We start from the raw sequence: 15,053 nt of genomic DNA, 5'->3' as shown, positions 1-15,053 counted from the left end.
ATGCATGGAAGCAAAAAAAAAATGTGATCCACTGAAACTGAAGTGACTTGTACTGCACATCATTTGCATTGTTTTGGTGCTGTATTACATGAAAGACTCAAATGCTTAAATATTATTTTGTATTCATGTCAAAATTCTCAATATTTAACACCAATTATTTGTGTTCTGTGTAATTTCATTTGACATCGAAATACATGTTGTTCTAACAAGTTTCCTGTAGAGTCTGCTTCCTTTCACCACCATAGCAAGTGTGTTACACTATGGAAAATTAAACACTTTCTGCACCTGTCCATGTTTCGCTTGTCACCTGCATTCTGTTTCACTGCCATGGTGAAAGCATCTGGGCTATCTGAATATAATCAGCCTTCTCTTCCATTAAGGAAGAGAGGTTTCTGTAATTTGGGAGCACAGTGGATCCAAGTAAAAGCAGCTGGAGATCAAGGCTAATGACTGCTTTTCAAAGAGAAAAAAAAAAAGGTTAAAAAATGAGAAGGTTAATACTGTACTGACATTCTAAACAACAAGCAAATGCATCACAAGCTGATTCAGTGATGCTTCCACAATGCACATGTCTGCCCTATATGCTGTGGATTCGACTTTTCTAAATGCAGGAGCTGTGCAACAGGCCAAAGTCGACATGGGAGACATGGTAGACATGGGAGTTAGAAATGAGATCAGAATGAGCTCTGCTGAAGGACACTGAGCAAGACTTTTTTTTCTTCCTCTTTGGGTCAGAATAGTTTGTCATGAGTATGAAGATAGATGTATTGGGAACAGAACTAGATCAGCTTTTACCTCGGGGTCTCTGTTTCTCTGCATCATAGATCATTACCACCTCTGTGACCTTCAAGGAGAAAATGTATAACAAGTGAGTCAGTGGTAGAACAAAGTGACCGCTTAAAGGCTGATCTAAATTCAACAACACAACTGCAGGAGTTAATCTCTACAGTTCAAAAGTCCTAAAAACAAAATAATTTTGTTTCTTATCATTAGACTACTTTGTTGTACAGATAACAAAAAAAACAAAGACATCTAAGTACCTAAATCTAAATCTTACCACTCCGAATCTGTTAAAATAGTCCCTGAGTTCAGGTTCACCGCAGTTGTGTGGAATTCCACCAACAAATATCTTCTTGGATTTATTGCTGTCACTTTTACCTCCTTTCTAAAACATATAAAATTACCACAGTTAAAATGGAGAGCAATATGAATACTCTAAATCTTGGCCATTCTGTCAGAAGCTTACAAGGAGACTTTCATTCAAATGTAGTGCATATATCTACAAAATCCTGGGAGTACCGGAGAGCACTTTTTTTTTTTCCAGTATATAATTTCAATTCTGTCAATTTCAGCATGACACCTGAACCACAAAAGGCCTGAATTATAATTTTCATGTTTCCAAACGAGAGCGTCACAGTACTTACCCAGCCATCTTTTGCTCTTGTCTTCTCTGGCTGCATTCCTCTTGGAGTACATGGCTTAGGGTCAATCTGTGAAAGCAGAGAATTAAAGCTCCACTGTCCTTATTATTATTATTATTATTATTATTATTACTTAGTATCATTGGACATGTATTTTATAATAAATTAACATTAATTTTTGGCTGAACTCAAGTCAAGCAATCAAAAACACAGTAATCTGCTTTGTTCTTACATTTCTACCGTCAAGGTTATGAGGTTTAGTGTCCAGTACAGTCCGAACACAGTTTGGATCTTTAAACTTCACAAAGCCAAAGCCCCTGGACTGATTTGTGCTTTTGTCCTTCATGATGACGCAGTCCACAACCTCTCCATATTGGGAGAAATAATTTCGTAAAGTCTCTAAAAAGAGGAAGCAAACAGGCTGTAATGCCAAACTGCACACTGTTTAATACAGCAACCTTAACTTTAACAAATAAATCATACTCTTTATTGCTAGGAACAAAACAGACAATTTCTTATCTGAATGCAACTGAGCACAATATGTGTACATGCCTACACAAACTGGATATACAGGTGGTTCTCAAAGTTGGGTCTGTGATGTACAGTCAAATTTCGTCAGTGTGATGATGGTGGAGATCAACTACTGCTGATAATTATTATAGATATAATAACTGCCTGCTTTAATTAACTAGGTTTAAAATTGTGTCAAACAAACTATATATTTCTTTTAGGAAATTCTTCTTATATTTCTTTTAGGAAAGTTTCTTTTCTATTTTGAAGTAAATAAAGTGAAGTGTGGAGCACAGATAAAAAAGCAACATAAGTGCAAAATAATATAAGAAAGGAAGTACAAAACAAAAAAGAAAGTAAATACAAATTAGAAATTACGGTACTGTGCAAAAGTCTTAGGCACATGCAAAGAAATGCTGTAGAGCAAAGACGCCTTCAGAAATAACGAAATTAAATGTTTCTGCATTTAAAGAAATACTATAAAGAGCAGTAAACAGTAATAAATGAAACAAAGTCAATATCTGGTGTGATGATTCTTCACTTTAAAAAAAAAATAGTAGTCTCAGGTACAATGTGTGCAGTTTTATAAGGAAATGAGCTGTAAGTGTTACTGAGCATCTTGCAGAAGCAGCCACAGCTCTTCTGCAGACTTTGACTGTCGACTCGCTTCTTATTTTTGCAGCAAAACCCAGCAGCCTTCATTATGTTTTTTTTTGTCTGAAAAGTGTCTCTTATGTAATCTGCTGCTTTCTTTACTGACATACAAACATTTAATTTTGTGCTGGAAAACTAATGTTTGGAAATCTAAAAGGTTTTTGTACTGAATCAATAATGTAAAAGTCACAAAATAAAAATCTATAACAAAGTTTGTACTAAAAAAATAGGGTGTCTAAGACTAAGAGAAAGAAAAAGTAAGTAAAAAGTACTTGTTGAATGATGAAAACAACCTGCACTTAGAAGTACAGCACTATTACATATACTGCATACCAGTATTAAAATATTTAAACAATGAATATTGAATACTTGCACTCAAACAATACTATAAAGTGTGACAAATGAACTATATCCAGTATTACAAACTGCAACAGTGGATAGATGTATATTAAGTAATTAATATAGCATGAATGCTTAATATTTGAATAACTGGATTATGTTCATAACAACCTCGTCATCAATCATAAAGTTCATGGTTCGTGTGTGTCTGTGTGTGTGTGTGTGTGTGTGTGTGTGTGTGTGTGTGTGAAAGACAGGGGTCACTGGCTCTGGTCAGTTCTTAGTCATTGCAGATCAAGCACTAAAGTTTCTCAAACTGCACTTCGCCAGGCAACAATGTAGAACAATGAGGAGTTCGCTCCATTTGCTTCAGCTAGTGAGAGGCTATAAAGGGAGAGGTATGTACATCTTAAGTGGAGGGGAAGTGTTATTGCTAGCAACAGAAAGCGCCAACTATAAACAAGACATGAGATATCTGTCAGAGCATTCAGGATCTTTTTAGGGCTTAAACTTAGTACCATTAAATGATATAGAAACACTGGGGGGAATATTTGGCCTGTTTTGGGTCCTCAATCCTAGTGACATATTTCCTACATCTATTCACTGTCACACTTATACCTGCATACTCCTGAGCCTTTCTTTTCTATTATTATCATTATTATTATTATCATTATTATTATTAAAACGGACTGCAATTATAGTTTGCAATTCTGCATCTAACCAGCGAGGTTTCTGAAAGAGCTGCACATTTTTCAACCCCAACTTCATTTACCATTAAAGTCTGCATTACAGAGGGGCATCCATATTAACTCTGTGTGTGCATTTTTATTTGCTATTTGCCCAATTTTTTATGGAGCTTTTGTCAATAAATCTAAGCAGAAGTAGATGAGACAGCTTTCGAATGGTGCGCAGGCTCCGTGTACCCCGACACACTACAGGTTTACGCAGGTGGTGTAATGGCGCGCACTTACTCGCTCACTCTGCGGGACACTTACAGCCCGGGAGTCTTATAACAGTGACGCATTCGAGGACTCACATAATAAACTGCTAGGGCAATTCAAGTCCTTAAATATTTAAGAAATGCTTAATTTGTTATGCCATCATTCACACGCTGATAATACTGGGTTCTGTAGCTTTTTTGTAATGTTCACAACACAAACAAGTGACATTCCTTCAGCCCAGAACCCATACACTGCAGTTTGTGCCACGACTGAACACTATTCCACACATTATCCATGTTTTAATGAGAATAGGGACAATTAAATGGCTTAACACATTATATGTTCTATAACCCTGGTCCTGGAGTACCCCCTGTCTTTCAACACTACTGAGTCAACTGATGGGAGCAGACAAAACAGTAAAACATGCAGGACACAGCGTACTCCAAGACCAGGGTTAGAAACTTGTGCCCTACAGTAATTTGATTATTGTGTTCTTACATGCTGCACTATGCCTACATTCACATCACAAGGGTGAGGACACAAATCTGATATTCTGCCCTAAAGGACTGTGTAGACACAAAAACACGATCCTTTTCTTTTAAACAAGACCTGAGCCACTTTTGTATGTGGTCCTAGATCAGATACATCTCGGATATGTAGCCATGTCACATGAACGAGAACACTCAGATGGAAATTCAATGCGGCTTTATCCCAACACGCATGTGTGTGCGTGTTAACGCTGTTGTCGTCACCATTCTGTAGTGTCGACAACATAACAACGCAGAGAAGAGAAGTCAAGTGGGTGTGGTTAGTGAAGAATTTCATCTTTGGGGAATCCATTCAAGCAAACCGGGAAGGAATCCGAGTAGCGTTTGAAACAACTGACCGTGAAATTTGTCATGCGGGGCGTTTTAGGGGACAGGTGAGTTCTCATTAAAGACAGATATAAGTGGGTCACTTGTGGTTATGAATATAAACTGTCAAGATAGGCAGATGCAATCTGAGTACAAAAAAAATAAATAAAAAAATCTGAACTGTGCTTGTAAAGAAGCTTGTAATGTCAAGGCGTTCCTGCTGCTACAAAACTAACTATGGAGAAAAAAAAGCATTATGAGAGGCAGTTTAACTAGAATGGATAGTATAATACTGTTCTTACAATGTGAAAAATGATTCAGAAAGCTTAAATGTGTTCACAGCTTTATGCTCTTAAGCACAGACTCTCAATTTAGAGAAAACCCACAGTCTTACCTTGAGTAGTACTCCAGTCTAATCCACCCACAAACAGCTTCCTATAAGACAGTGAACTCGGGTTATACAAGAGCGACAAATAAAGTGTAAGAAGAGAGACAGAAGAACGTAATTTCCCTTTCAGCTAGCAAGCTATCACTTGGGCTGACTTGTGCCACTTTCTCTCGGTTTATCACAGAGTTGCAGCTTGTCACTGAGCGACTCCTTCGAGGAAACAGCTCGTCATTCACACTTCACTTACGGCCCAACAACAAAACCAGACTCCCATTAAACTCACGCTTATTAGGATTTCTCTCAGACTAACCACCTTCCTTAATGTAGCACGGATTCAACGAGAACATGGAGTCAACGACTCAACCTTTACTCGTCTGTTCCTACCGTGGGAGTCAATATTTATGTCAGTTAACCCGCCTCGCTAATTAACCTGCTAACACCAGCTAACCTGATTAGCTCGCAAGTGAAGAGTTTGACAGTTATGAATGAGCCGCTCTTCATTAAGGCATTAAACTCGGCTCAGGTTTGAACAAACTGCTACTTTTTCACAAGTTGGACTCTAAACTCGTTTATTTCGACACCTTTCCGACAGGTAAACTGGCTACGAGCCTGGCAGCTAGCTTCTGAATGACAGTTGATGGTAACTGTGAGCTAGCCTGGACGTTATCATCGCTGAAGCTACACTCTCACTGCGCAGGTCGCTCGCTAGCACACAGATGACAGGGAGTGATATTTTAATGTTATTTTTTAAAAAGAAAGAAAGAAACTCTCTTTAAAGCCAACGGCGTCTTACCCAATTTCATCTCCAGGTAGGTTGTTCATCTCTGTAGCGAGAGTTGTGGACTGGAGTGCGGACATTAGTCAGCTGCCTCAGTCTCCTACAGCTGCCTCCTCTCTGCTCCTACCCCGGGAAGGTCACTCCGCTTTCGGTTCAAACCCAACCTGCGCAACGCTGACGCCAAGCCACGGGGCCGCCCTGCAGGGGGGGAGCGCTGATGACGCTAAGGCTGCTGGGAACTGTAGTCATCACACGCGGTCTAGCAATGGCGACCTGTCTGCATTCAAGCAGTTATGCTAAACTGCACAGGTCATGGCCTTCATTACAGTTACAACACAGCAAGCCTGGCTGTTTATTCACGGCTCTGACAGTAGTTCCGACTGTCACCTAAAGTGAAACCTAGGTTAATATTAATGCGCTCGTTGTTACTATAGTAACAGCTCCTTCACAGGGACTGGTATGGCGGATGCTCCACACAGGCCTAATCTAAAACTAATAGTAAATACATTTAAAAATACGTGTTGTTGTTTAACACAGAAAACGTATAATCGTTGACAAAGTGAAGTTTTCTGCCAGGAGACGTTTATTTAACAGTTTTGGAAGGAATGTCAGTAAGTTTCCCAACACAGGAAAGTCTTCAGGATAGAGGACTTTGTGCTTTCTGGTTTCTCAATAACATGACATGAAATGTTTTTTTCTCTCATTAACTTCAAAAGAAAAAAAAACGAGAGAGAGGCTGGTGAGAGAAAGACTGTTTATTATAGCTGCTGTAACGTAAGCGATAACAGGAACTAACTTTCCTTGTGGAGGGTCCACAACATTAAATGTAACTATAAACAGCTAAAAAGCACTGTGTGTTATTCAGTGATAAGTTTAAAGATTTAATCGTTGGCAAATCGCCATGGTACAAGCGGAATAACACACTTTCGGAGTGTGATGTTAGATAAAAATAACACACTTCAGGGTGGTGACAGTCCTCTGCATTGTGTCAACCACAGCTCGGTTGAATACTCGAATCTGATTGGTCAAAAGGTGTGCATCATTTTTGTATAACAACACAGGTAGTTCTGATTGTAACATGAAAGATATTAATGATATTAATATTAATATGCTCGTTCTACTACATTATATGGACTTGTACGGCAGAAGCGCCACATAATCTAAGACTAATAATACACAGATTTATAAAAACTTGTTGTTTATCAAAGTTATTCTTATAATCATTGTGATGTGAAGATATTTATTTAACATTTACGGAAGGAGTCTTGGCTACGCTTTCCATTTTCTCTGTAAAATGACAGGTTGCGCTTTTGTGTGTGTGAGAGAGAGAGAGACTTGTCTCTCAGACATCTCACAACATTCACTTGCATGTTGTCCTGCATAACTCCCTTATTATTATTAATAATAATATTAATATTATTATTATTATCCCAAATCCCAAATTAAATATATAAAGATTATTTAGGAAAAATTAAAAAAAAGAATAAAATACACAATATCTACAGTACAATTACATTTTAATCTGGATTTAAAAACAACTACAACAAGAAGCAACAAATACGATTAATGTAATGGACCAATAGATGCTTCTTCTTCTTCTTCTTAGATAAACTTTTTGTTAAAGCTTAATCTTTGCTGGTGCAACCCAGTCCTGTAGATCTTTTATTCTTAGTTCTCTTCTATAATTTTTTGCCATTTACAATTGTAATTATATTTAAAAGCAACTGTAACTGCATTAAAAAAATTAAGTAATGAAAGAAAAGCCTAATCATTTGTCATTGATACTGTATTATTTAAAGAAGCACTTTGTAATTGTAAGAGCCCTCTGCTGTTTTCAAGGTGAATTGCAATGTCAATAAAAACATCAACAAGCCTTTCCCTTTTGCCCAACTGACCCTATCCTGTCCTGTTGAAACTATGTGTGTGTGTGTTGTGAGTTTCAAGGTAAAGGGGTGGACTTCTAGCTAGAGGTAGAGAGAACTATCAGGCTGAAAAAGTTAAATGGAATTCTGAAATAAAGAAACCAGCAAGATCCATGGCATAGCAATTTAGTTTTCTAGGGAATCTTTAAAATATATGATTATTACAGAGACACCTTTAAATACTACAGACTGTGCCTTTAATGTTTTTTTCCCATTATAAACCATTTGCCTTTACTGTTTTTTTCACACATTCTTTTTTTTAATCTGTGTATTATACCATGTAACAGGCATAAGAAGATTTATATTGGCTCTGAGCTGTTAGGATATCACCTTTCACAATTTGCACTTGAAGAAATATATAAATGGACTGCGATTTGCTTTCTGAAATGCCAACTTTGTAAAATGGCCCAGCAGAAAGGCAGTGTTTCTTTTTTTTTTTTAACAAAATGTGTAGTAATCTGTGGTCAGAATAAGAATGGACCTTATTCATACTTGTCCTAAGGGTCTATGGTAAATATATTTAGTCATTAAACATAATTTAACATCAACTATAATTTGATTTGGATTTGTTTTACTGAAGGGAAAGACAAATTGTGATTATAATGTATATATGTAAAATGTTTTTAGAGGATTTCCTGCCCTGAAGTAGAAAAACATATACACATTCAAACACAGATTATAATGCAAAATTGCGAGTAATGTGAGGGTTAATATAGAAAACAGAAGTGAGATAACGGACTGTGGAACAAATAAACTAAGGGGGAAGAGCAATACAAAAGAGTAAAGGGCAAATTCAGGATGGACGAGCATAATAAAACATTAAGGAATCGATGCTTAAGTGCATTTAAGTGTTGCTGGAATCACTAATGGCCAGGTTTTTGTTTGTTTGTTTGTTTGTTTTTTTACTTGTTTGTTTTTTTCATGAATGGTACGAAAAGGACCTGAAGCTGATTTTATGCTGCTTGTAAAATTAGTACATGATTCAGTAAGATTAGTGGAAGTCAGTTATCTGACGCTATGGACTTTGACTTCTAGATTACGAATATCAGTTTTCAACCATTGGAATGTGATAATGTAGTTTGTCTGAACTCTGAAAGGAGCACTGATGAGACAGTAAACTATAACACTGTAACTGACAAAACCTCAATCTGTTCAACTAAAATTCAGCTAGAGTTAGTTCTTGTTAGTTACAGCTTGTTCTGGGCCCATAGGCTATGGGTCCAGCAGGGAGTATCATTATTCTTAAGTGTAAAACTGTTGATAAAAATATACTGTGCATAGTAAAATATCAAAATGTTATTATTGCATTTTTTGTCAACGGTGTGAATCTCTCAAACTCATCTACGCTACACTTTCAACATTACTTTTCTGAAATTACTATAAATATACAATCTATGGCCAAAGGATGGTGGACACCTGACCATCACACCCATATGTGGTTCTGCCCCAAACTGTTGCTACAAAATGGGACGCACACAATTCAAATGTATTCGAATGCCTTTGTTAGCTGTAGCATTACAATTTCCCTTCACTGCAACCAAGAACCCCAAACCTGTTTCAGCATGACAATGCCCAAAGCCAGGTCCATGAAAACATGGTTTGCCAAGGTTAGAGTGGAAGAGCTCGAGTGGACTGCACAGAACACTGACCTCAACCCCACTGCACACCTTTGGGATGAACTGGAACTCTGATTGTGTGCCAGGCCTCCTCACCCAACATCACTGTCTGATCTCACTAATGCTCTTGTAGCTGAATGAACACAAATCCCCACAGCCACGCTCCACAATCTAGTGGAAAGCCTTCCAAAAGGAGTGGAGGTTATTATAACAGTAAAAGGGGAACTAAATCTGGAATGGGATGTTCAACAAGCACATATAAGTGTTGTAGTCAGGTGTCTACAAACTCTTGGTCACATAGTGTAGTTTTGGTTAAGATACATGGCAGGCCCACCAGGAACACTCCTAATCCTCCCAATTACCACTCCAAGAGGGCATGGTAGCTGCAACGGTATAAGTAGAGACAAGCAGCTATTTAAAATATGAATGTGGCAGCACAAAACATTCAATATGGCTGCTGTATTACATGAGTCCCACCCTTCCAGTAAAAAGATCCAATCACCTTTTGGTAAAGACTTTAAGAGAAAAGCCTGATGCATGAGCAGCTATAGGGTGCTTTCCATGATTAGTTATGAAGACTCATGTACTGTATACTCAGTAGTCTGAGCGAACCTGAAAAATATGTTTTTTTTCCCCATGTTATTTAAGTAAGAGGTCACACATTATTTATACTATTTTTGTCAGAATTTAACAGCACTTTCAAATCCATGTTTGAAATATCGTCTTGTCAATCTGTTTCTGGTATATGGGCCTCTACTTATTCAAGCAGATAGAGGTCTGGCCATGCATGACTGAAAATAACTGTCCAGGAGTGTTGCCAAGATGGCTGCTGAGTAGACAGACTTTATTAGAAGGACACTGATGGTACTCTCTATGGTAGTTGTAGAAATAATCTTGCAACAAATGTTGTAGTTTCCATCACTCAATGTGGTAAAAACCTACTTATTTTCACAGGAAAAGGCCATTAGACTGCAAACAATGAAACACAGTCAATTGTTTTGTATGACATGTAAGAGCTGATGAAAATGGTGCCACAATCAGGAAGAGTGTATTTTAATCTCTGCTTCTCAACACTCAAAGGAACACAGAAACAACAAAAATGTTAAGTGCTTCAAACAAAACTCTTGAAGAACTTTTATAAACAGGATGCTATGAAACTCATAAAATGTTTTCAGTTCAGTGACTATAACTAGCTCTGAAAAGCACTTTGTTGCCATGGTATTTTCCTGTAGCACTGATTTAAAGTGACATAAAAAAGTGGGATAAACTTGCAGATAGCCAATGAGATTCTATGAGATTCTAATGCTTACTAGATAAGTGTGCAATATATTGTATATATACAACACAGAGAGCATCTGCTAGTTATAGTGTACTTTTCTGGCCCCAAGATTCAAAATCATCTTGAAGCATCTTGAAGATTGCAAGTGTTATTTTGCTTTTGTTTGTTTGTTTGTTTTGCCTGTGACCATGTTGGCTCTCTGCACTTTCAATGTACTTGCACCAGCTTTCAACAGGTAATTAAACCTGTGCAAGATATAGTCACCGAATTGATTTCAAGACATCACATCTTATTAGTTTTTCATTTGCATTTTGTTTATGGCAAGTAAATGTGACAGGCTGTCTGTAGTTGCTCGATTGTAGTCTCGGTCAAAAGCAAAAGCAGGCAGTTCTTGGCTTAGTGTCAAAAAACTGGAAGACTGGCTTGCTAGGCTAACAGCCAACTGACTGAGGCATAAATTTAATTGCAGGTTTAGCAAGACCACATAGTTCATTGAGGCCAAGCACCAGTCTTATATAATTTTATACAACAACCTCAGCGGGGTTTATTTTTTATGATCATCTTCATTAAGGGTGGGCTAAATAGTAGGCTGGTGGAGTCACTCGGATGTGTATTAAAAAAATAAATAAAATTACAAAAACTGTATTATATTCATGAGAAAAGTGATTTAGTACCGACATGCCATATGTTAGTAGCAAGGCTACTTCACCAACTGTTTATAATGGCAGCAATTTAATTTATTTTATACAAATTTGTTTTACATGGTTATTTGATAAGTTCTGTATTATTGGGTTCATAAAAAAAAAAAACATTGTCAATTTTCAAACACTACTTGTCCAATGAAATTTAAACATTCGAGAAAAACATTTGTATGTCAGTAAAGAAAGTAACATACTACATAATAGACCACTTTTCAGGAGTCTCCAGAAGAACTGTGGCAGATTCTCCAAGACGCTTAAAAAAAACTTACCAGCCAATTCCTTATAAAGCTGCACAAAATGTACCTGAGACTACTGATGTATTTTTAAAGTCAAACATCACACCAAATATTGCCTCTGTTTAGTTTGTTACTGTTTACTGCTCTTTATAGTAGATTTTTTATGTGGAAACTTTTAAAGTATTATTTCTGAAGGCACCTTTACATTTTTTTTTTTTTTTTTTTTTTTTTTTTTTTACATGTGCCTTTTGCATAGTACTATATATTGCATATACAATTTGAGAGTGCAGTCATATGTTTATTCATCAGTTGGTGAGGTAGCTATCAACGGGGCCTGCAGGAGGACTACTGGCAGCAAAAAACATTCAGTTTATCTTCAACATCAATGTGGAAGAACGCATGTGAAAATAGTATTCAACATGTGCTGTGGAAAACATGATGTGAACTGTTTATAAGAGGTCTAGATATGCATGGAAACAGTGAGACAACTGCAACAGCTATCTGCACACTTTTGCCATCTGCTGCAGGATGAAGTCAACCCTTTGGGAGGGGTCCATAAAGGTTTTCTTTAATTGAGACAGCCATTGGTGGAGGTAGGAAGAGACAAACAAGCCCAGAGGCTTAGTGTCAGCATGTCCATCTGGATGTTTCATTCCATTGTACTATATATATATATAGACTTTCAGCTTTATTTTAAGAGGTTCCACAAAAATATGGCATTTACCATTTAAGAATTACACCCATTTTCAACAAGGTACCTCCATTTTCAGGGGCTCAAAGGTATATGGACAATTGACTGACAAGAAGTTAATTGACCAGGTGCGGTCCATTCCCTCGTTACTTCAAGACAAATGAAGCAGATAAAAGGTCTGGAGTTGATATCAGGTATTGAGTTGGCATTTGGCAGCTGTTCGACTGGAGCTACCAATATGAAATCCAAGGAGATCTCAATGCAAGTGACGGAGGCCATCATTAGGATGAAAAAACAACATAAAGAGAGATAGCAAAAACCTTAGGAGTGGCCAAATCAACAGTTGGGTACATTCTTAAAAAGAAAGAAAGCACTGCTCAACAACATTGAAAGGCCTGGAAGACCACGGAAGACAACTAAAGTGGATGATCGCAGAATCCTTTCCTTGGTGAAGAGAAACCCCTTCACAACATCAACAGAAGTCAAGAATACTCTGGAGAAGGTAGGAGTATCATTGTCAAAATCTACTATCAAGAGACGGCTTCATGAATGTAAATACAGAGGGTTTATAACAAGGTGCAAACCACTGGTAACATTCAAGAACAGGAAAGCCAGATTAGCGTTTGCCAGACAACATCTAAAAAAAGCCTCCCATGTTCTGAAATAAGATTCTTTGGACTGATGAAACCAAGATTTACTTGTACCAGAATGATGGGAAGAGAAAAGTATGGAAAGAAAGGAACAGCTCATGATCCAAAGTATAACACATCATGTGTCAAACATGGTGGAGGCGGTGTTATGGCATGGGCATGTATGGCTGCCAATGGAACGGGTTCACTGGTGTTTATTGATGATGTGACTGCTGACAGAAGATGAATTCTGAGGTGTATAGAGCTATACTCTCTGCTCACATTCAGCCAAATGCTACAAAACTGATAGGACGCCGCTTCACAGTGCAGGTGGATAATGACCCTAAACATACTGCGAAAGCAACTCAAGACTTTTTCAAGACAAAGAAATTAATATTCTTCAATGGTCAAGTCAGTTGCCTGATCTCAACCCAATAGAGCATGCTATTCAATTACTGAAGGCAAGACTGAAGGCAGAAAGAAAAAAAAAAAAAGCAGCAACTGAAGGTGGCTGCAGCGAAGGCCTGGCAAAGCATCTCCAGGGAGGAAACTCAGAATTTGGGTTTTGAGAACATGGGCTCCAGACTTCAGGCAGTCATTGACTGCAAAGGATTTTCATCCAAGTATTAAAATTATGATTATATTTACAGGTACTTTGTTGAAAATGGCTGTAATTCCTAAATGGTAAATGCCATACTTTTGTGGAACCTCGTAAAATAAAGCTGAAAGTCTACACTTCGATCACATCTTGATTGTTTTATTTCAAATCCATTGTGGTTGTGTATAAAGGCAAAATCACAAAAAATCTGTCATTGTCCAAATACTTCCAGACCTGACTGTATATACACACATACACACACCGATCAGCCATAACATTAAAACCCCCTGCCTAATATTGTATAGCTCCCCTTTGTGCTACCTAAACAGCTCTGACTTTCGAGGCATGGACTCCACAAGACCTCTGAAGGTGTGCTGTGGTATCTGGCACCAAGACATTAGATCCTTTAAGTTCTGTAAGTTGTGAGGTGGGGTCTCTATGGATCGGACTTGTTTGTCCAGCACATCCCACAGATGTTCGATCGGATTGAGATCTGGGGAGTTCAGAGGCCAAGTTAACACCTTGAATTCTTTGTCATAATAATAATAATAATAATAATAATAATAATAATAATAGTAATAAACTTTATTTTATATAGCGCCTTTAAAGTAGCATCTCAAAGTGCTTTACATAAATTAGGATACAGTGAAATTATGATACAATGAAATTAAAATACAAGCAGAGATAAAATACAAAAATAGAAATAAGAACCATTCTTAACAGAGCAAGTATAAATAAAAGCAAATTAATCACATGGATCCCATAAAAGCTACCCCAAAAAAGTATGTTTTAAGAGAAGATTTAAAAACACTAAGAGATTCTGCACTTCTAATCTCAGAGGGCAGAGAATTCCATAGTTTTGGAGCCAATGCAGAGAAAGCCCTATCACCCATAGTTCTAAGACGGGTTGATGGAACAGTTAAAAGACCAGGTTCGAAAGAGCAGAGATCACATGCTGGTGTGTAGGGGGTTAAGAGCTCAGACAAATATGTTCCTCAAACCATTCCTGAACAATTTTTGCAGTGTAGCAGGGCCCATTATCCTGCTGAAAGAGGATAATGGCCACTTCCATTAGGAAATACCTTTGCCATGAAAGGATGTACTTGGTCTGCAACAATGTTTAGATAGGTGGTACGTGTCAAAGTAACATCCACATGAATGCCAAAGTTTCCCAGCAGAACATTGCCCAGAGCATCACACTGCCTCCGCTGGCTTTCCTTCTTCCCATAGTGCATCCAGGTGCCATCTCTTCCCCAGGTAAGCAACGCACACGCACCTGGCTGTCCACATGATGTAAAAGAAAACGTGATTCATCAGACCAGGTAGAGTTCTGATGCTCACATGCCCATTGCAGGCGCTTTCAGCGGTGGACAGCAAGCTGCAATGCACTGTGTTACTTTTTCAGCAATCTGTGCTACAGTAGCTCTTCTGTGGGATCAGACCAGACAGGCTAGCCTTCGCCCCCCAAGTGCATCAAAGACCCTTGGGCACCCATG

The 15,053-nt window shown here is 37.9% G+C and overlaps 1 protein-coding gene across 2 annotated transcripts in view; it reads right to left on the bottom strand.

Moving 5' to 3' along the window:
* dazap1 (DAZ associated protein 1) overlaps window positions 1-6,066 on the bottom strand; it is a 15,494-nt gene extending 9,428 nt beyond the window's left edge. Inside the window, exons 1-6 of one of the 2 annotated variants that reach the window (XM_026916844.3) lie at window positions 5,901-6,066; window positions 5,114-5,154; window positions 1,654-1,820; window positions 1,425-1,490; window positions 1,058-1,165; window positions 796-844 (exon numbers count right to left, since the gene is read on the bottom strand). In XM_026916844.3, the coding sequence (XP_026772645.1) occupies window positions 796-844; window positions 1,058-1,165; window positions 1,425-1,490; window positions 1,654-1,820; window positions 5,114-5,154; window positions 5,901-5,965 (496 nt within the window). In that variant the 5' untranslated portion in view covers window positions 5,966-6,066. The remainder of the gene's footprint in view (window positions 1-795; window positions 845-1,057; window positions 1,166-1,424; window positions 1,491-1,653; window positions 1,821-5,113; window positions 5,155-5,900) is intronic. The other variant, XM_026916854.3, reaches the window with a different exon arrangement.
* Between the last annotated feature and the right edge of the window lie 8,987 nt (window positions 6,067-15,053).

Source organism: Pangasianodon hypophthalmus, chromosome 11 (assembly GCF_027358585.1).
Source record: "Pangasianodon hypophthalmus isolate fPanHyp1 chromosome 11, fPanHyp1.pri, whole genome shotgun sequence".
NCBI lineage: Eukaryota > Metazoa > Chordata > Actinopteri > Siluriformes > Pangasiidae > Pangasianodon > Pangasianodon hypophthalmus.
This window is presented reverse-complemented; position numbering and strand designations above follow the sequence as displayed.